Here is a 22,372-nt window from a genome sequence, read left to right on the forward strand (position 1 = left end):
GGAACAAGAGAGCACCTAGGACCTTCAGAGAGGAGGACATCTCAGTCACCAGGATCACCTGTGGGTCTACATGGAAGAGAGAGGAAAACATAACTGCAACAGGCCCTGAGCTGAGCTCCACCTTAAAATTCCGTTGTAGATACTTAGGCTCAATTTTACCATTTGGGTCCAGACTAGAAGATGATAAATCTCATGAGATAATAAAATTTACAAGAACTGAAAATATGCTAGAGCCTGAGTGAGACAAGCACAAAATTGTAGAAAATAGATGTTTATTTTGAGAATTCCAAACACTTTCTCTTCACCCAAAACAAGGAGCATTCCAGCTAGCTCTGTTTCACAGTCCAGATGGCTTCTCATAAGAGAGTGTGTCTAAAAGAGAATTTATTTTACATTTTATGTCTGTGAAATAGAAAAGTCTTAAGGGAATGTAGAAGATGAGTAGACTTGGGAAACATTTTCCAAGCAGGAAGGCTTTGGTTCCCTGAAATCCATGGCTGCAATTAAAAGTGACTCTGCAAGTGGGGCTTATCTCATCTTGACTACCTCATAGCACTTCCCCAATGCCTGCCTGAAACATGGTAGCACTTCTGACTGCCCACTTGCCTTCTCAGAGGCCATTTCCCTAATTATCATCATGCTGAATGATCTTGATTTGCCATTAAGAATACCATCATAAAGTTTTGAAATAGTGTTCTAAGCAACCAAGTACCAAGATTGAAACTGCCCTCACAGGAGCTACTCTGGTCAAAATCAGGGCCTAGAGATGTTTGAAACAGTCTCCCCTTTAAACCAGCTCCCTGTCCTCAGTTAGCATGAGGAGTTACCTAGCCCTACAGAAACTCTAACCTGATTCTCAATATCTCATAATTGGTGTCCTCAAATGAGCCTAATAGTAGCTCCTTTACAGACCTGTGAGAGTCTAATGAGATTTGCACTAGAGCACTTTGGGGGTCTCTAGTGCTCTATCAAGCACAGAAAAAGGGATAGGTAGGTTCTCATTCATGGAACCCTATCCCTAGTTCAAATGGCCTAAACAGGATGAGAAGACCGAGATTCAAGGTCCTTCGATGTATTATGCTTAAAAATATTGGGGAGAAAGGGAGTTTGAATTCGTGAGATTACTAGTAATGCTGAGTTAAATTGAGGTCTTTGCTTCTTACAAGTTGGATCACTGCATTCTCAACTCTACCACCTAGAAGTTCAGTGTTTCTGGGCCTTTTCCCCCAGCCATGCTCAATACCAACCCTTCTAACTCTAATTTTCCCTATTCAGATTCCATACTCATGCTCACAGGTCCATGGGAATTAGTATGTGAATCTAAAGAGCAGAGTCAGTGTCCTTTCCCTTTCCTTAGAGCTAAGAAGTCTGAGACAGTGAAGAAAGGAATGGATGTGGGAGGTGCAGTGTTCCAACTGATTAGCAGTGGTGGTAGGGGAAGACAGGACAGCCTTATGTATAGCTTTTTATCTCCTCATCTGGAACATTGGGGGTCACTCTGAGAAGAGCCTGGAGCTCTTTGTGTCATACAGCAAAGACAGTCTTCTCGGTACAAAGAAATTACAAGGCCTAGGGGCAAGATTTAAAGAACAAAATCAGCCAAGTAAGTGTGAAGATCTAATTGGCTTTATTAAGCAATTCAGGAATTGGGCAGCATGCCATCTAGCACTAGAAAGGTGCTTTGGTGAGTTATACAAATTTGAAGGTTTTTATAGGCAGAAAGAGGAAGTGATTACCAAGTTAAAAGACTAGACTATTTTAATCAAGGACACCTTCATTCAGGGGAAGGTAGGGGGTCTTATCAGCCAGATTACCTCACCAGTGCTGATCAGGAAATTCCAAATTGTTTGGTTTAAAATTCTACCTCTGAAAGAGACTGAACCTAAAATATGGTTATTTATTAAGTTTTAGTTTGGTGACATGGTGTAGCAAAAATGATTCACAATTTTATTTATAATTGTTCATGCTTATGATTTTTGCCTTTAAAATGGTGTGAAAGCAATATCAGTAGAAACTGGCTGGGCTAAGCTATGATGTTCAGTCGTTTTGAAAAGAATGGCTGATGAAGATGACCGGCAAGAAGGCAGGCAGAGAGAGAGTGTGAGAGAGTGAAGGAGTGAAAGGGGAGTGTGTGGTTGTGTGTGGTGAGTGTGTGTGTGAGGTAGGAACAGTTAGATCCTGCAGGACATTCAGGGCTGGCAGTCGAGGCAGTCTTAGACTAAGAGACCCTGGTGTTGCTGCAAACACTCCCAGCTGATGGGCATGGGCACAGAAACCACACCATCTTGAAGGGCAGAACTGCTGTGACTAGGACTCTAGCCTCCCCACCACCCAGACTGGCCTCAGATGCAAACTGGGACCTTACAGCCACCATGGACAAAGACCTGTTACCACAGCTGCAGACCCAGGGGTACTGGGACTCCAGACATCCTGGACACTGATTTCTGTGAGTCACAGTGTGCATTCCCCTTCCCGCCAGCCAGACTCAGCGGCATAGGGCCTGTGTGACCAGTGTCATGTGAGCGGGCCTCACGCCGACACCGGGTAGTGGCTGTGCAACTCTGCCCCCCCAGTAGGCCAAGGACTCTGATTATCAGCAGGCTCACTGAAGGCTGCACTGAGCACCAGTGATTTTCATTCTTGGAAAGCACAAGCGGAGACTCTGTTTCTTGTCGCACACTTGCACTGGGACTGTCATTATCAGCACACGTGGACTGATTTTTGGTACTGCGTGAGGCTGCACTAAGCACCACTGACTTTGATTCTCAGCTCACACATGCAGGGACTGTTTCTCATCGCATGTGAGCATGGGGACTCTGATTATTGGCATGCGTGGACTAATTCTTGGCACTCGTGCAAGGTTACAGTGAGTGCCAGTTACTTTAATTCTCTGCACGTACATGCAGGGACTCTGTTTTTTGTTGTGCGTGCATAGGGACCCTGAGACTTGGAGCACATGCGAGGCCAAACTGAGCACCAGAGACTCCGATTCTCGATTCTCAGCATGCACACACGGGTGCTCTGATTCCCAGCATGCGCTGGAGGATTCTGATTCTTGGCGCACGCACACAAGGACTCTGTTTCTCAGCACGCGCATGCAGGAACCCTCATTCGAGGTGTGCACACAGTCATATAGAGTGCCAGTGACTCTGATTCTCAGCGCTCACAGGGACCCTTATTCTTGGCGTGCACACAGGGACCCTGATTCTCAGTGCACGTATGAGGCTGCACTGAGTGCCGTGACTCTGATTCTCAGTGCACGCGGCTCCCATCGACCATGGCATTCACACGTCTCAGTGTCTGAGCTCTTCAGTGACGCTTGGATGGCATACCACTTCCACTGCACATGGCTCAGGCCACCGCAACTTGGCACTTGGACTTTCTGGTGATAGCTAGAATGGGGAGACAATGAAACAATCCCCAAAGGTGGGCAGGGGGAAGAGGCATCACCAAGAAAGGAAATAAGTGAAATGGAGGCATGCAATATGTCAGAAAAAGAATTCAGAGTAATGGTCATACAGTTCATAAACCAGACGGATGAGAAAATCAACAACCTATGCAAAAATCAGGAAGAAATTAAAAGTGATATAGCTACAATAAAAAATGTGATGGAAGGTTTCAGCAGACTAGAAGAAGCAGAGGACTAAATTAGTGAATTAGAAGATAAGGTAGAGAAACAAGCCCAATCTGAACAGCAACTGGAGAAAAAAATTAAACAGTAGGAGGAGAGCCTAAGAGAGCTTTGGGACAACATGGAACAAAGTAACAAATGTATAATAGGGGTTTCAGAAGGACAAGAAGAGCAGCCAGGATAAGAGAATCTATTTGAAGAAATAATGACAGAAAACTTCCCTGATATGGGGAAGAAAAAATCACACACAAGTACAGAGAGTCCCAAGCAACATGAACCCCAAAAGACCCACACCAAGGCACATCATATTTACATGGCAAAGGTTACTGACAAGTAGAGAAACTTAAGGGCTGCAAGAGAGAGACAAAGAATTATCTACAAATGATCCCCCATCAGATTATCAAATGATTTCACAACAGAAACACATCAAGCCAGAAGGGAATAGATTGAATTATACAAAATGATGCAAAGCAAAGTACTGAATCCAAGAATACTCTATCCAGCAAGACTATCAATCAAAATTGAGGGGGAAATCAGAAACTTTGAAGACAAAAAAAAGGCTAAGGGAGTTTATCGCTACCAAGCCAGCAATGCAAGAAAAGCTAAAGGGAATGCTGAAAAAAGAAGAAATAGAAAAGGGAGGAAGGAACACAGGCATAAAAAATAGAAATGACTACAAAAAAGTACCTGTCAATAATAACATTAAATATAAATGGATTAAACTCCAATAAAAAGACATCAAGTGACTGAATGGATAAGAAAACATGACCCATATATATGCTATCTACAAGAGACCCACCTCAGAACAAGGGACTCACACAGACTGAAAGTGAAGGAATGGAAAAATATCTTTCAGGCAAATGGAAATGAAAAAAAAGCTGGGGTTGCGATACTTATATCTGACAAAAGAGATCTCAAAGTGAAGACCATAACAAGAGACAAGAAAGGCCACTTCATAATTATATCTTCAACAAGAGGATATAACTCTGGTAATCATATATGCACCCAATGCAGGAGCAGATAAATAAATTTTTAAAAAATTTCTGAAAGGTATCAGGGGAGAGATTGACAGCAATACAATCATAGTAGGAGACTTTAATACCCCATAAACATCACTGGATAAATCCTCTAGACAAAATATCAGCAAAGAAACAGCAATCCTAAATGACTCACTTGATCAGATGTACTTAATTGACATCTTCAGAACATTCTACCCCAAAGCTACAGAATATAGATTCTTCTCAAGCACACATGGGACTTTTTGAAAGATAGACGACATATTGAGACACAGGCAAAGTCTCTCCAAATTTGAGAAGATTGAAATCATATCAAGCATCTTCTCAGATCACAATGGCATAAAATTAGAAATCAACAACAATAAAAACAATCACAAAAATTCAAACACTTGGAGGCTCAATAGCATACTAATAAACAATTAGAGGCTGAGTGCATGATTAAATTGTGTGCGTGTAGGTTCCCCTAGGCCTAGCCTGCCATCAGGGCCATGTCCACTGTCCCACAATGCCTCACATGCTCCATGGACACTGCTGGCACTCTGCGACACTCCTGGGATGCTGCCAGCGCCCCACGATGCTCCGCCGACACTGCCAGCACCCATGTTGGGGGGTGGGGGGAGTGTGAGACCCCAGACTCTGCCATGCGTGCCAGCTGGACCCCAGACCCTCCGTGCTGGCAGGACCCCAGAACCTGCCACTGCTGCCGTGGACCTCACAAGCTCATTTGTGCCTGGCTGGTCCACATGCCTCTCTCCCTGGTGCTGAGTATCTGAGCCGTTGGCTGGTCCCAACCATTTGATCTTTCTCTTAGTAACAGCTTTTACCTTCTGCCTCCATTCCTCTTCCAGCTCGCGCCCTTCCTCCACACACTACCACCCCCTGCTGCCGGCCACATGTGCCCCCGCCCCTCCTCCCGTGGTGGGATCACCTCTGTTCACCATTGGGGACCCACACCCACTCCCCACACCTACCTGCCTGGCACCCATCCCCCGCGCCCTCTTTGCCATGTGGCCCCACCCGCCCACTGCCCACCTTGCTGTGATCGGAGCCTGTGGGCCATGGGACCGAGAGGTGCTCCAGCACCTCCTGGTGACTTGTCTTTGGTCGTCATGGCATTACAACCACTTGGTTTGTATTATATATATGATTGGGTTACCAAAGAGATCAAAGAAAAAATAAAAAACATCCTGGAAACAAATGACAGTGAAAACACAACAATCCAAAATCTATGGAACACAGTGAAAGCAGTCCTGAGAGGGAAGTTCATAGCATTACAGGCCTACTTCAAAAAAACAAGAAAAACTGGTAACAAATCATCTAACTCTGTAACTTGAAGAATTAGAAAGAGAGTAACAAGAAAAGCCCAGAGTGGGCAGAAGGAAGGAAATAATAAAGATCAGAGTGGAAATAAATGATGTAGAGGGAAAAAAACAACAATAGAAAAGATCAATGAAACCAAGAGCTATTTCTTTGAAAGGATAAACAAGACTGAGGAACCTCTAGCCAGGCTCACCAAGAAGCAAAGAGAGAGGACCCAAATAAACAAAATCAGAAGTGAAGGAAGCGAAATAACAACAGACCCCACAGACATACAAAGAATCATAAAAAATACTTTGAGTAACTCTATTCCAACAAACTGGTCAACCTAGAAGAAATGGACATATTCCTAGAAAAATATGACCTTCCAAACACAACCAGGAAGAATAAAAAAATCTGAATAGGCCAATAACTATGGAGGAAATTGAAGCACTCATCAAAAAACTTCCAACAAACAAAAGCCCTGGACCAGATGACTTCACAGGGGAGTTTTATCAAACATTTAAAGAAAAATAAAACCTATCTTCCTCAGACTGTTCAAAAAATTTCAAAAGGATGGAACATTCCCAAGCTCTTTCTACGAAGCAAGCATTACCCTAATCCCCAAACCAGATAAAGAAAATACAAAGAAAGAGAATTGCAGGCCAATATCCCTCATGAATAGAGACACCAAAATTCTCAACGAAACTCTAGCAAATCAAATCCATCATTACAGCCCTAACCAGTCTGGCTTAGTGGATAGAGCGTTGGCCTGCAGACTGAAAGGTCCCAGGTTCAATTCTGGTCAAGGACATGTACCTTGGTTGCAGGCACATCCCCAGTAGGAGGTGTGCAGGAGGCAGCTGATTGATGTTTCTTTCTCATCAATGTTTCTAACTCTCTATCCCTCTCCCTTCCTCTCTGTAAAAAAAAAAAAAAAAAAAAAAAAGTAATAAAATATATTTTTTAAAAAATCCAGCATTACATTAGAAAGATCATACACCATGACCAAGTGGGATTTATTCTGGGGATGCAAGGATGCTACAATATCTGCAAATCAATAAATGTGATACACAACATAAACAAATTGAGAGATAAGAACCATATAATCATATCCATTGATGCAGAAAAAGCATTTGACAAAATCCAACACCTTTTCTTGATAAAAGCTCTCAGCAATGTGGGAATAAAAAAATCACACCTCAACATAATAAAAGCCTTATATGACAAACCTATAACCAACATTACTCTCAATGGGTGAAAAACTAAAGCCATTTCCCCTAAGAACAGGAACAAGACAGGGATGCCCAATCTCACCACTCCTGTTCAACATAGTACTGGAGGTACTAGCCATGGCAATGGGACAAGAAGAAGAAATAAAAGGCATCCAAATTGAAAAAGAAGAAGTAAAATTGTCATTATTCGCAGATGACATGATATTGTACATAGAAAACCCTAAAAACTCCATCAAAAAAACTATGAGACTTAATAAATGAATTTGGCAATGTAGCAGGATACAAAATTAACACCCAGAACTCTATAGTTTTTTTTATACAACAATAATGAATTCACAGAAAGAGAAACTAAAAAAAAACCAATCTCATTCACCATTGCAACAAAAAAATTAAGATACCTAGGAATAAATTTAACCAAGGAGGTAACGGACCTATACTTAGAAAATGACAGGCTGTTCAAAAAAGAGATAGAAGAAGACATAAACAAATGGAAGCAAAAACCATGTTCATGGATTCGTAGAATCAACATCATTAAAATGTACATACTACCCAAAGCAATATATAAATTCAATGCAATTCCCATTAAAATACCAACAGCATACTTCAAACACCTAGAACAAACCCTTCAAAAATTCATCTGGAATAAAAAAAGACCGCAAATAGCTGCAGCAATCTTGAGAAAGAAGAACAAAGTTTGAAGGATCACAATAGCAGATATCAAGCTATACCACAAAGCCGCTGTTCTCAAAACTGCCTGGTACTGGCACAAGAATAGACATACAGACCAGTGGAACAGAACAGAGAGCCCAGAAATTGACACAAGCCATTATGCTCAAATTATATTTGACAAAGGAGGCAAGAGCATGCAATGGAGTCAAGAGAGTCTCTTCAATAAATGCTGTTGGGAAAATTGGACAGATACATGCAAAAAAATAAATAAATAAAACTAGACCACCAAGTTACATCATACACAAAAATAATTTAAAAAAATGTATAAAGGACTTAAACGTAAGACGGGAAACCATAATAATTTTAGAAGAACCCATAGGCAGCAAAATAGCAGACATTTGTCATAACAATATCTTTACAGACACTACTCCTAGCACAATGGAAACTAAGGAAAAAACAATCAAATGGTACTAGATTAAAATAAAAAGCTTCTACACAGCAAAAGAAACCATCAACAAAACAACAAGAAAGCCCACTGAATGGGAGAACATTTTTGCCAATGTTATCACTGATAAGGGTTTAATCTCCAAAACTGATAGGGAACTCATACAACTTAACCAAAGGAAGATAAATAATCCAATGGAAAAGTGGGCAAAGGACCTAAATAGACACTTTTCGAAAGAGGGCATACAGAAGGCTTGGACACATATGAAAACATGCTCAAAGTCACTAATCACCTGAGAGATGCAAATCAAAACAACAATGAGGTACCATCTCAGACCTGTTAGAATGGCTATCATCAACAGATCAACAAACCACAAGTGCTGAAGAGGATGCAGATAAAAAGGAACCTTCTTCCAGTCTGCTGGTGGAAATGCAGACTGATGCAGATAAAAAGGAACCTTCTTCCAGTCTGCTGGTGGAAATGCAGACTGATGCAGCTACTGTAGAAAACAGTATGGCATTTCCTCAAAAAATTAAAAATGGAACTGCCATTTGACCTAGTAATACCACTTCTAGGTATATATCCCAAGAAAACAGAAACACCAATCAGAAAGGATATATGCACTCCTATGTTCATGGCAGCACAATTTACAATAGCTAAGATTTGGAAACAGCTTAAATGCCCATCAGCAGATGAGTGGATTAGAAAACTGTGGTACATCTACATAATGGAATACTACACTGCTGTAAAAAAAGAAGGAATTCTTACCATTTGCAACAGCATGGATGGAAGGTATAATGCATTTGAGCTATACTGGGAAGGCAGTGGAGGGTTGGGGCGGGGAGCGGTGGGTAACAGATCAACCGAAGGACTTGTATGCGTGCATATAATGATAACCAATGGACACAGACACGGGGCGGGTGGAGGTGAGGGCATGTAACAGGGGGTAGGGGAGACCTGGGGGAGGTCAATGGGGAGAAAAGGAGACATATGTACTACTATTTATAATATCTTAAACAATAAAAAGAAGAAAAGAATGGTTCAAAACAGTCCTAAATGGAGTCACTTTTGGTAACCATGTGAGGTAACAGATACATTAATTACCTTGATTGTAGTGATTCTTTCACAATGCATATTATACTGAATCAGGTTGCACACCTTAAATATAAACAATGTATGTCTGCTGTAATTCAAATATTTTCAGGTTAGTCCTTTCACACATAGGCACACACACAGAGATGCCCACACTCACGCAGTCTCACATATATACTTCCCCTTCTTTAGCTTCTTCATACATCTCTGATCCCAAATTTGTTTCAAAATATTCAAAGGGAGAAGGGAGGGGTGTGAGAATTGTCTTTAGTAAATGACACAAATGTTTCTGTGTCGTGGTCATTGATTCAATAGGCTTCTGTCATTGACCAGTTTTTGAGGGTAGTAAGGTGTTGGTGCATGTTTATAAACTAGAAAATAGTTAAAAGAAGAAAAAATCTCCACATAGGAACCATGGCACTATTTTCACAGATCTCTGTATTTGAGTTCTTTATTACACAGAAAACGTGAAAAAGCTTTCCAGTCAGGAAGAATGAGTGAGTCTTAATGATCTAGTTCAGTGGTCAGCAAACTCATTAGTCAACAGAGCCAAATATCAACAGTACAATGATTGAAATTTCTTCTGAGAGCCGAAAACTGACTTCTGCACATGGGCCACGAAGTTTCAATCGCACTGTACGTGCGCGCCCGCATGTGGTATTTTGTGGAAGAGCCACACTCAACGGGCCAAAGAACCGCATGTGGCTCGCGAGCCGCAGTTTGCCAACCACTGATCTAGTTCATTGTTAATACTCCTACTTGCTACCTTGAGTCAGAAGTTTGGGAAAAGAAAAAGAAAGTCCCTTGTATAATTTCTTAATCTTATTAGACCCAAACGTTGATAGAGCCTCCCTTCCCCCAACTGGTGGGCAGAGTTATGGTGTAACCAGCATCAGTGCTGGGATATCCCCGAGACATTGAATCACCAATCAGTGTGTGCCAAGTGCCCTGGGCCCAACTCCTTCCTGTTCCTTCCCTCAAAAGGCGTCTGCACCTCTGCACGTGTTGCTATCTCTCCCAGCCTGGCTGAGGTCCTCCTTCTTCTCCCTCTCCTCTAATCCTGGTCTTTCTACCCTCCTCCATAATGAATCTCGCTTGTTAGTGCAGAATAAACCTCCTCTTTAACATGTTTTGGTCTCCGACTCCCGTTTCCTGTGCCTCAAACCTTACAAACATAACAAGGTTGCCAAATTATACAGACAGAGCTCTCATTTTCCCAGTTCATGTTTCCACATTTTTAATGCTTCACCCTATAGCTGACTGCTGGGAATACCAAAAAGCAGTTACTTTCAAAACACTCCTTGTGATGAAGTAGAAAAAATCCTGGATTAGTAGCCAGTGTTAATGGATATTTTTGCTTCAGCTTTTCCACTAACTTCTTGGTCTTCTGCAAATCTAACTTTGGGCTCCTATATGTAGCAATACCAGCATCACAGGGGTGCCTGGTATTAAAATGAGATAACTGAGATGGAAGCACCTTAAAATACTTGGAATGCTATATCATGCATGTAATGACTAAATTCCAGAGGATATGACCTGAGAGAGCTAAGATGACCAGTATTATAAAAAGAAACAGAAGAGTTTATTTAAAATTTTATTATAGAAAAGCCCAGTCCCATTATAGATTTATGTCTCCATTTCTCTTTGGTGCATTTAACTGAATGGATTATATAGAGAAAAAGAAGCAGACATAAGCAGAGGAGACAAAGCCTGAGATAGCTCAAATGCATTACACATTGCTATTCAAGGAGTAATTTGAAGCTCAACAACTGGGCCAAAACCCCTGCAGGGTAGCCACTAGCTGTCGAAGTGCACAGGCACCAGGGGGTTACCCTCACAGGCAATGACCACAGGCCTAGTGCTGGCCTTGGCCTGATAATTGCATATGAGGGGCTGGTCACCTCCCATAATCGCCCTGTCTGAGCAGTAGGGGGCCGAGGAACTTCTTATATGTGCGCAGTCTGTGACTCTTACTACACCCTCATGGCAGTTCATCTTGCCATTCTTGCACTGGATATTTGGGGTGCTGCAGATGTTATTAATTGTCCCAATGTTTTCATGGATGAAGGTGTTCAATTTCTTGCAAACAGGCGAAGTCATCCCCCGGGTTTGCATCATTACGTTGCAGTACAAGTTGTTGCCACCTGTCACCGTAGGATCGACATGTTGCCGCAGGAATCGTTCGTACCTGGTCTCGCCGTAGAAGGGCTGGAGAGCCATCACTGCCTTGGAGGTGCCTGGAGAGAAACCAAGGGGAAGGAGAAAGGAAGGTAACAAATGGGCACCAGAGAGAGGTGTTGAGAATGGCAAGTTGATTATTTCCTTAACTCTATAGTCCACTCTTCCTCCCCACTTCTCTGCTCACAACTTTTCTCATCACTGCTTCCCAAAGAGTAAAAAGTTTGCAAACATGATCTCCTCTGAAAGCAAGAGCTTTTCTCTTATAGAGAGACGGTGCTGTAGCCAGTACAATGACTCAGTGCAGAGACTGACAGGCTGGATGTCCAGGTGTAAGTGCCCTGTATGATCAGGGTGTGAAAAGGGAGAAAAGGCAGATCTAAAATAAACTGGAGTTGTCTGTCTCTTATGGAAATTCTCTAATCATGTGATCTTTGGAGAGTGTTCGGTTCCCTGGAGACTAAGATTTCCAAAAGTTTGGATAGACAGGATATGCCAATGAGAGTTTACAAACTGGTTTTAATTCCTGACATCTGGGAATTGAGGAAGGTGTGGAAAAAAGGATAGAGTAACGTTTAGGGTTAGACTTTCCTCTCATGTGTCTACTCCTTTTTTAAATTAAAAAAAGTTTCAATTACAGTTGACATATAATATTATATTAATTTCAGGTGTACCACACAGTGATTACACATTTATATACCTTACAAAGTGATCACCCCATAAGTCTAGAACCCATCTGACACCATACATCGTTATTACAATCCTATTGACTATATTCTCTATGCTAACTTGGCATCCCCATGGCTATTTTTAAAACTAGCCATTTGTACTTCTTAATTCCTTCACATTTTCACCCATTTGACATTCTTTTAATGGTAATAAAATCAAGTCTTTTTTGAAATCTTGCTAATCATATTAAAAAACAAAGTAAAAAATGGGGTATCCAGCCAAAGTGCTCTGAAGATAGTAAATATTGGTTGAGTGAACTGATAAACAAAATGAGGGAACTAATGAATAAATGAAATGATATGGGTATCGGGAATGAAGGTGTCTCCCAGGCTTATGGAATTGACTAATAAAAGAAATTTAAAAAAATAAATCTCAACAGCACAGTCTCCACAAAAGACGACTTGGACCATGACTTTTTTCCTTGCTGTTTCTATGCACAACCAAAAACTAGGCGTTGGTGATGTATTTCATTATCATGCATGTATCCTTTATGCTATGTCTATCTTGTCAATAGCTATTGCTAGTTTTCTGCCGCCTCTAGTTGCAGAATCATGTTGTTGGCACTTTTGGCAGTGGAAAATAAACATATGTTTTATGGAGTTTAAAAACTACACAAAAACTAAGCAAAAATCTTCAGAGGCACAACAAAGAAAGCGTTATTATATAGTGTCAGAACATTGCTTCTGCTGACCAAGGAAAGGAAGGAACCCAGACCTATCTGGCTCTAAAGTCAGTGCTTTTTCTACATCTTCTACTGCCTCTCTGTTTTCACTCCCCAAATATTCAGGATATGCAAGACATTTATGTTCAGAATTGCTTCTTTCTAACAACATAGTTTAATCAGGGGTGGAATAGGGTAAGAGTGGGAATCCCTCACCAACACCATCTAGCTAGGTGCTGCCATCTGACGGTCACTCCTGGGATTGGCATGAACTCATGAACTGAATCTCTTTGACCCTGGCAATGAGGCAGGGCTGACTCATTAGAGCAGCGATTTTCAATCTTTTTCATCTCATGGCACACATAAACTAAATACCAAAATTCTGCAGCACACCAAAAAAATATTATTTTACATAATGACAAAATAAATAAGTATAATTTTGATTCATTTACACCAGGCAGCTTTTGTGTTGGTTGTCATTTTTTAATTTGACAATTAATCGAAGGGAAAAGAGGTCAGTGCTCTTGACTAAATAGTCAGGTATTGTATGTTTTAAAAATTATTGTGGCAGACCCTTTGAAAATCACTGTACTAGAGCAAATAAAATTAATCTCTGACTCAACAGGGAGTGAGCAGCCCAAAACAGAAAGGACAGTTTTTTTGAGTATCATACAGGCCCATTTCTACACTAGAGGCCCGAAGCATGAAATTCCTTCAGAGGCTCGGCACCTGCCGCCGCCACCGCGGTGGCCGCCTCTGTCTCCGCCCCTCCCCACCCCTCGCTAATTCATCCAGAAGGTCCTCCAGAAGGCTGTCTGGTCTAATTAGCATATTATGCTTTTATTATTATAGATATGCAGTCCACGGGCTGATCGTAACTGAAGTCCTGGTTTGATGTATATGGGTACTACTCTCCTTTGTTTTCAAAGATGCTGCTTCATTATGGCAGGTCACACTGTCTGGGTCACTGAAATGGCTGATGAGGGACCTGCATACCAGTTTCAAACATAATTTCATTCTTTAAAATGCTATCTCCTATAGTCACAGCCACCTTTTGCTTGTATACAAAAAGCTAGAAGGATATAGGTCACATTTCAGTGCCTATAGCTATAAATTTGAGATATGGAGTTAGGAAGAGAGAGAAGGCAACAGTTGTGGGAAGAAGAGTAACAGGGAGAAATGATGCTGATTAACTCCTCATCCTTAGACTAATGGATAGAACTTCTGAAGGTACACTTAGCACTTGGGTAATAGCTTCATCACAACAATGTAGTTTGGGTTATTTTCCCCAAATCTAATCTTGCATGGTTAATCTTGCACTTCTGATTTTGCCTGGTACTGTCTAACTTTTTCTCATCCTGCTTCTTTGTGTCTAAGATATGTTTTAGAAAGATAACTGGCTACAGAGAAGACCTAAACTATTCATGCAAGAGCAACACACAGCCTCAGCCACATAACCAACTAATTTAACAAGACATCAACAAATATTTGCCAACAGAAGTCCAATGTAGCCATCAATGCGTGTATCTCAAGACTCTAGCTACAACAGAAAACGAAATGATCCCCAAACCATCCCAACACATACTTTTTGGTCAGAGCTTGTCCCAAAACTTCCTCAACTCTACCACATTGGTTCTCAATAAGAATTTCTTTTGATACTGTGATCCCAAAGATCTAGCTCTGCCACTTTAACTACATGATCTTTGGAAAATTACTTAACCTCTCTCAGCGTTATTCCTCATTAGTAAATGAGTATAATAATACCTTCCTCTTAGGGATGTTATGAGGAATAAATGATAAAATCAATGTTAACTGCTTATCATAATGCCAGGTACATGGTAAGTGCTCTGTAAGTGTTGGCAATGATCACTTTTGCAATTTCCATTTTTCTTGGTTTCCTTTGCTTCCTGCAATCTGGATAAAATAATGAATGACTACACCAAGTTGTGTATATTATTATTCCCCTCTCTCTTATTGTGTAGAGTACCTGTATTCCTTCCAAATTAGAAGGCTGTTTTTAAATTGAAATATCTCAGCTACTAGAATTTATGCTTTGTTCCTACAGAAAAATTTCCTCTTCACATTGAGTGGAATTTTCTTCCTTGCATATCACCATCTTCAAAGGGCTTGAGCATTTTGAGGGTTTTGTTTTCTTTTCTTTGCAAAGTTGACCAGGACTTCAATTCCTCAAATGATTCACTTGAGATACAGACTGACTTGCCTGTCACATGACATTTCATTTTAAGCAGCTTTAGGTTGTGAGAGAACAAGAGACCCAGAGCAAAAAGGGCTAGGCTTGGCTACCCAGCTGCTACTTCCATCGGCAGGTCAGCAAGCAGCCCCAACCCATTGCCATGTGATTTCCTAGGAAACAGTCATTTGCCCTAACACTAGAGCAGAGAATGCAATGATAATACTCTAAGCAGATATTTGGAGAAGATATGTGTTTTCACAGCTATGGCACACTCAATATAATGATGGTTCATACTCATGGACTGCCCTATAAAGGCCTGGAGTAGGTCAATGATCTCTATGGAGGTCATCTTGCATCATATCAGGGTGCAGGTACTGGTTGAATAACTTGAAAAAAGAGTCCAAATATTCTGCCAAAATCTGGACCTTTCTCACTTACTAAGGGATTTTTGAGATTTTTACAATAAGGCAAATTTTCTATTAGGAGAGATATGAAAAACTCTTCTTCCTACTTGCTTAGGAAATGACAGTGATATCAAGTTTGAAATAGGTTAACTCAAGGAAGAAAGATTCATGTGCTGAGTGTGCACCAGTAATTTACTTCTCCATTTCTTCCTCCATAAATTTAAATACTTTCAGTGAGACTGGGCTCTCCCAGGTGGCACCTGGACACTGATCTATAACCTGGGTATTGAAGAAGCAAGGCTTATGGCCCATTTCAGAGCAATGTAGGCAGCAGGAGAGAGCACCATTGTGAATACTGTGACCACTAAAGTCATATATTCACAAGACAGCAAAAGTAGTGGTTCATAACTTTAATTTATTAACAATCGCTTTATAAATAAAATATTCATAGAAATTAGGTAAGGGGAAGTTAACCATTAAATCTGTGAATGATTAGTATATTTTATAAAGAAAGTATCTATTCACCTAAGTATGTGTTTTCTTGAAAACAAATCTGGAAGAAGAAGAATAAGGAATAAGCTTGGAATCTTTCTATAAATTCCCAAAGACCTCACAGTTGCCTGACATCCATTGATAAAGTAAAAGTTTAAAGGAAAATAATGTAAAATAATCAAATTTTTAATCTTTATATGAAACTAGAGGCCCGGTGCACAAAATTCGTGCACGGGGGGGGGGGGGGGACGGTTGTGTCCCTCAGCCCAGCCTGCACCCTCTCCAATCTGGGACCCCTTGAGGGATGTCCAATTGCCCGTTTAGGCCCAATCCCGGTGTGATCGGGCCTAAACGGGCAGTTGGACATCCCTTTCATAATCTAGGACTGCAGGCTCCCAACTGCTCACCTGCCTGCCTGCCTGATTGCCCCTAACCACTTCTGCCTGCCAGCCTGATCGACGCCTAACTGCTCCCCTGCCAGCCTGGTCGCCCCTTACTGCCCTCACCTGCAGTCCTGGTCACCCCAACTTCCCTCCCCTGCTGGCCCAGTAACCTCTAACTGCCCTCCCTTGCCAGCCTGGTTGCCTCTAACTGCCCTCCCCTGCAGGCCTGGCCCCCTCCAACTGCCCTCCCCTGCAGGCCTGGTCCCTCCCAACTGCTCTCCCCTGCCGGCCATCTTGTGTCCACATGGGGGTAGCCATAGCCATCTTTGGCCACATGGGGGTGGCCATCTTGTGTGTTAGATGATGGTCAATTTGCATATTACTCTTTTATTATAGACGATAACCAGGAGAATACCCTGGGAGCAGTCTAGTCAAAGCAACTCAAAATTACCTCCTGCCTAAGACAAGAGGTGCTTGGTAGGAATAAATTTTGGTGTTCATGCAGGAGTGTGTGTGTGTGTGTGTGTGTGTGTGTGTGTGTGTGTGTGTGTGTGTTTGTGTGTGTGTGTATATTTATGTGTTAGATAGAAAGAGAGAGAGAAAGAAAGAGAGAGTATAAGAGGTAGGCAGATAGAAATTTAATTAATCTGTTGGTATTTAGTTTTAAACACTATTCCTCAAAGTTTAACTTTTGTAAAAGTAATATTGGCTTATTTGACAGCCAGAACAATTTGCCCCTCCTGAAAATTTTGCTTAGCAGCCATGAGCCCTGGAATTTCTTAGCTCTCTCTGTAAGATGAATTTACATCCATCCTTCCACTCACAAGAAGGGAAAGTCCACCTCCCTATTGACTGAGAAGGCACTAACTGACAGGGAAAAGGGCATTTGTATTCCATGCCATCCTCTCTGGGGGCAGCTGAGTAGAGAAAATGGGGGAAAAATCAATAGGCCAAGAATTGATGAGAAGACTTTGATTCTCTTACTGATTTTAGAAAAAAAAATTATTTATTAACATATTGTAAAACAGAAAACAAAAGGTCCAGGCAGCTTATTTTCTGGATCCCTGGCAATGAGGGTAGTCACCACTGTTTTGGAGTGTGTGGGGAAATGCCAGGAATGGAGAGCAGAGCCAACTCTAGACCAGGGGCTTGCTAGTTATGGATGGTAAAAGGACTTATCAAAGGGACAGGCAAGCCATGTTCACAGGCAACAACTATGTCTCTGGACCCTGATATGACTCTGTACCGGCAGGGAGGCCAGGGGAACCTTCTTTATGCCTGTAAGTAGTGACCTGGAAAGGAGACCTGCTGATTCTGAAATTTTTTCTGTAAGGCATTCCATTCTCATCTTCACAGATGACCTTGATGTTGTTACTGGTGTCCTTGCAGAGTGAAGTTAGGCCTCATCTCCTCATCATGGTTTCACAGTATCTGCCATTGTGGCCAATTGGATTGGCATCATAGTGCTGGGCCAAGAAGAGTCTGTATCTGTTGTCCTTTGAACCAGGGTCAGTGGGTTCAGACCCAGACCCAGCATGAAGACCAGCAACAGGGGACTCAGATCCAACATCATATCTAATAACAAAGGCTTAAGCCAAGGGCAAAAAGTATGAAGGGGCATATTAGGCTAAAAGGACAGGGCATCATGAGTCAGGTACCCTCAGTCACCTAAATTGCATATTTTCTCTTCCTCACTAATCTCACATTTCTTGTCAAGCCATTCCTTTGGAAAATTAATCTGTCTCCTGAACACAACTTCCAGCCCCAAACATTCTTTCCTATCCCTTAAGACTCACTGAGTACTTACCTTTCTATCAGTAATAGCATTGCAATGTCCATTCACACTCTAATTCATTTATTAATTAATTGAATAACAAACATTACATAAGCTCCTCTGGGTACAAGGCACTTGCTAGGTCCTGGCACACAGAGACCATTAAGACAGACCCAAGTCCTCCCTAAAAGGAGATGTAGCATCCATGGGGAAGGAATAGAAGCTCCAGCACACTGAGATGAGACAGTAAGATAGGAGACCTATGAAGAAGATAGACTTTAAAAAAATATGTTTAATTGATTTTATACAGAAAGGAAGGGAGAGGGGAAGAGAGAGAGAGAGAGAAAGAGAGAGAGAGAGAGAAGGACAGAGAAACATTGATGTGAGAGAGAAACATCTATTAACTGTCTCCTATAGGTACCCAGACCAGAGATCAAACCAACACCAGGGGTTTGATCTTATCAGGAATTGAACCAGCAACCTTTTGGTACCTGGGATGATGTTCAACCAACTGAGCTATGCTGACCAAAGAGATCAAAGAGGGACTTCTAATGAACCCTAAACCCAGGAAAGGGCAAATCAGATGATTGTTAAAGTCAGGATTCCAGGTATTTAAGCTAATAAACCAGCTGGCTATAAGGAGAGCAGTTGAGAGCAATTTGCTCTGAGGTGAATGGAGACAGATCTACCAGTAATTCCCCAAGAATTAGTTGGTATGTGGGTAAAAAGGTGGAATTATTCTGAACTATTTAGAAAAAACAGAGGAGCAAGAATCAATGCAATTCCTGGAAGTGGGTCTGGGGTCAACTTTTACAGAAGACTGCAGAACAAGGAATTCAAGCTTATTCTTAGGAACAATGTGGATTATTCTCAGAGAATATTTTCTAGTTTCCCTATAAATGTACATAGACTGTTATACAACAGGCATATGATGTTACTATGTGATAAAAAACAACAACAAAAAAGACAACCTCTTCAGAACTTTCCCTCAAGCTAGTCTTTATAATTGGCTGTAATGATTTCTTAACATCTTCCTGAGAAGAAGAATAAATGCTAGCCAGTTTGGCTCAGTGAATAGAGTATCAGCTTATGGACCAAAGAACTGTTTGATTCAGGTCAAGGGCATGTGCCAGGGCCCTGCTTGGGGCTCCTTACAGCAGCCAATCAATGAATGTATTTCTCTCACATCCATATTTCTTTCTGTCTTTCCCTCTCTTCCACTCTCTCTAAAAAAATCAATGGAAAAATACCTTGGGTTGAGTATTGAAAAAATAAATAAATAAAGTATTAAAAAAATAATAAGGAAGAGAAGAGAATTGCTAACATCTCTCAAGAGTTTTCAGTCTAAACTGTAGAACTCACACTTCCCAGGGCAGTGTGTCACAGACACTCAAACATACCCATTAAGTAAATGTAATGCTTCTTCCTGAGTATGAATTTATCTCAATGATAGCTATTAAAATAGAATTAAACAAGTATAGATTGTAACAAAATAGAAAACAAATTTCTTATGAACTTTTAAAACTTTATGTGTTAAGAAATGTGACAATTTGAGAAATGAAAACTATTTGGTGTTTGCAGCAGGAGATTTCTGACAATACTTTTAGTTCTTTGGAGAAAAATTTAAAGAACATTCAGAGCCTTTAAGAACCATCATATCTTCCCCCACATTATATCAAATATATGTGAGTGTTCCCACATCCTATAATAAAAGTGACTTTTCACAAACATTTGAAACTGATTTTTATAATTTTGTTTTTCAAATGGTTTGTGAATGAGCAACTTATTTACTTTATGACTGGCTATGATTTCTTAGCAACCACCACACTTAATGAGAAATTCTTACAATAGGAGAAAAATTTGGACCTTCAATTTATTCTTAAGTATGATGTAATTCATACAAATCCTAAATTAAAAGAAAACAAATGATACATTTTCATAGACATTAAATTAATTAGTAATCTTTATTTTGTACTTTTCTAAGTCAATAAAATTATTTTCATGTCAAATATTTTTATTCTCTTAAAGATGCCACAGGTTCTAGCACTACACCTGTAGTATTACTAAACAGCCCTTGGAATATGTCTGTGAATCTAGAAAGACCAGGAAATTCAGGGTTATGATGGTTTCCTGGGAAGGCATGTGAGAGAGAGAGAGCAAAGTGAACACTCTTTCTCATCATCATTTGGCGTTGATATACCTTGTCTGATTCATAATAATGACATACAAATTTGGCATTCTGTTGAAGAATACCAAATTATACACTAAGAAAATTTTTGGTCATATTACAATACTGAAATAAATAACAGCTGAAAAAAATTCCATTAAGAACATATACATAATAAAAGGCCAGGGACCGTCACAACCTAAACGACCAGAGGAATGACCGGTCACCAGGAAGTGCATGGAGGACCACTCGGTCCCTTCCCCAGGGCCCATAAGCTCCTATCACAGCAGGACTCACAGCTGGTGGGAAGGCAGGGCAGTGAAGGTGTGGGCAGGGCCAGAGGGGTGGTTGTGGATCAGGCCCAGAGAGAGGCCTGGAGAGTGAGGCAGGGCCTTATCCACAGCCGCCACGGCTGCTAGTAAGGCCCAGAGAGAGAGAAAGGCAGGGCCTGATCTGCAGCTGCTGGGGAGGCTGCAGATCAGGCCCAAGATAGGCCCGGAGACGCTGACCGGCATAGAAACCAACCAATCATAACCAAATCTGGGTGAACTGTGAGGAGCCAATGGCTGCCTAAGAGGCAGAGCTTTTGATGCTGACTGGCATAGAAACCGACCAATCAGACCTAAATCTGGGTGAACTGTGAAGGCAGAACCTAAGGTGGAGGCTGAAGAGGGGTTTTAAGGGCAACAGCTGTTTGGTGTAAGGTGTAAGAAAGCGGTTCAATCTTTTGATAACTGGTTTGGCAGTGTAGTGCATATGGCTGGCTATCAGTCCAGATATAGGGATTATGTATTTTTGTCTGCCAAGAGCATCTCCTCCTGCTGAAAAAGGCTTCCCCCCCATTTAAGCAATCCTATCCTATATAATCTATCCATACTAATTAACTATACTAATAATTAGGGTAATATGCTAATTAGATCAGGTCGACTGGCCATCTTCGGGATGTCCAACTTCCTTCCAGACAAAGCCATGGTGGTGGGGGCTGAGGCAGAGGCAGGTAGGGGCAATCAGGCCAGCAGGGGAGGGCAGTTGGGGTTGAGATCAGGCTGGCAGGGGAGGGCAGTTGGAGGTGAGATCAGATCGGCAGAGGAGGGCAGTTGGGGGTGACCAGGCAGAAAGGCAGAGGTAGTTAGGGGCAATCTGGCAGGCAGTTAAGGGTGATCAGGCAGGCAGGCAGAGAGGTCAGGGGCAATCAGGCAGGGAGGCAGGCAGGCAGAGGGGCTAGGGGCAATCAAGCAGGCCAGAAGAGTGGTTAGGAGCGATCAGGCAGGCAGGCAGGTGAGCAGTTAGAAGCCAGCGGCCCCAGATTGCAAAAGGGATGTTTAGGCCCACAGGGATCTGGCCTAAACCGGCAGTCGTACATCCCGCAAGGGGTCCCCAATGGGAGAGGGTTGCAGACTGAGGAAACCCCTCATGCACGAATTTTGTGCACCGGGCCTCTAGTCAATTATAATTTATAACAAAATCAAGTGAAAGCATGTTGTTGGAAATTGAGCAAAAATGTGGTACATGACTGAAGAGAGAAGAGCCAGCCCTAAAAGAATAACAAGTATTCATACATGGCCACTGCTTCAACACAGCTGCTGGCCTGCCATGCTCCCCATTTGCCAAGCTCTTTACATTTACACTGTGCTTTTTAGTCTTCTGGGTGTGTTTTCTTTTTCTAGTTTTGGGGAAGACCACATCAAAGGTTTATTGATTTGGATCCATTTAGGTCTCTTGCTCTTCAATACACAATCATTGTCTTCTAATGTCAAAGGCAATTATAGACTCTCAGGTTCCCAAGATGGAACAGGACCTTAGGGTCACCAAGTCAACACCTCTCTGCCTGGGGCCAGAATCCCAGAGTTCAAAATCAGGAAGAAGAACCAGAGCTGTAGTAGCCAAAAGAGTCATTAGGTGGCAGTGGTGGGTAGAAATGTTGCCAACATCTTCCATGCTGTAGTGGAGACCATGGGTCCTTGTAAGATGTGCCAGGGCTGTACAGGTTGTGGGGATGTTATTGT

The 22,372-nt window shown here is 41.7% G+C and overlaps 1 protein-coding gene across 1 annotated transcript; it reads right to left on the reverse strand.

The window, feature by feature from the left end:
• Positions 1 to 11,181: 11,181 nt before the first annotated feature.
• On the reverse strand, positions 11,182 to 11,604 carry LOC308237154 (ribonuclease 4-like; the record flags this gene model as incomplete). Its single annotated transcript, XM_080647694.1, has 1 exon — positions 11,182 to 11,604. One exon carries the CDS (start codon positions 11,602 to 11,604, stop codon positions 11,182 to 11,184), a length of 423 nt encoding a protein of 140 aa, XP_080503820.1.
• Positions 11,605 to 22,372: the final 10,768 nt, after the last annotated feature.

Source organism: Plecotus auritus, assembly GCF_963455305.1.
Source record: "Plecotus auritus genome assembly, chromosome: 1".
Lineage (NCBI taxonomy): Eukaryota > Metazoa > Chordata > Mammalia > Chiroptera > Vespertilionidae > Plecotus > Plecotus auritus.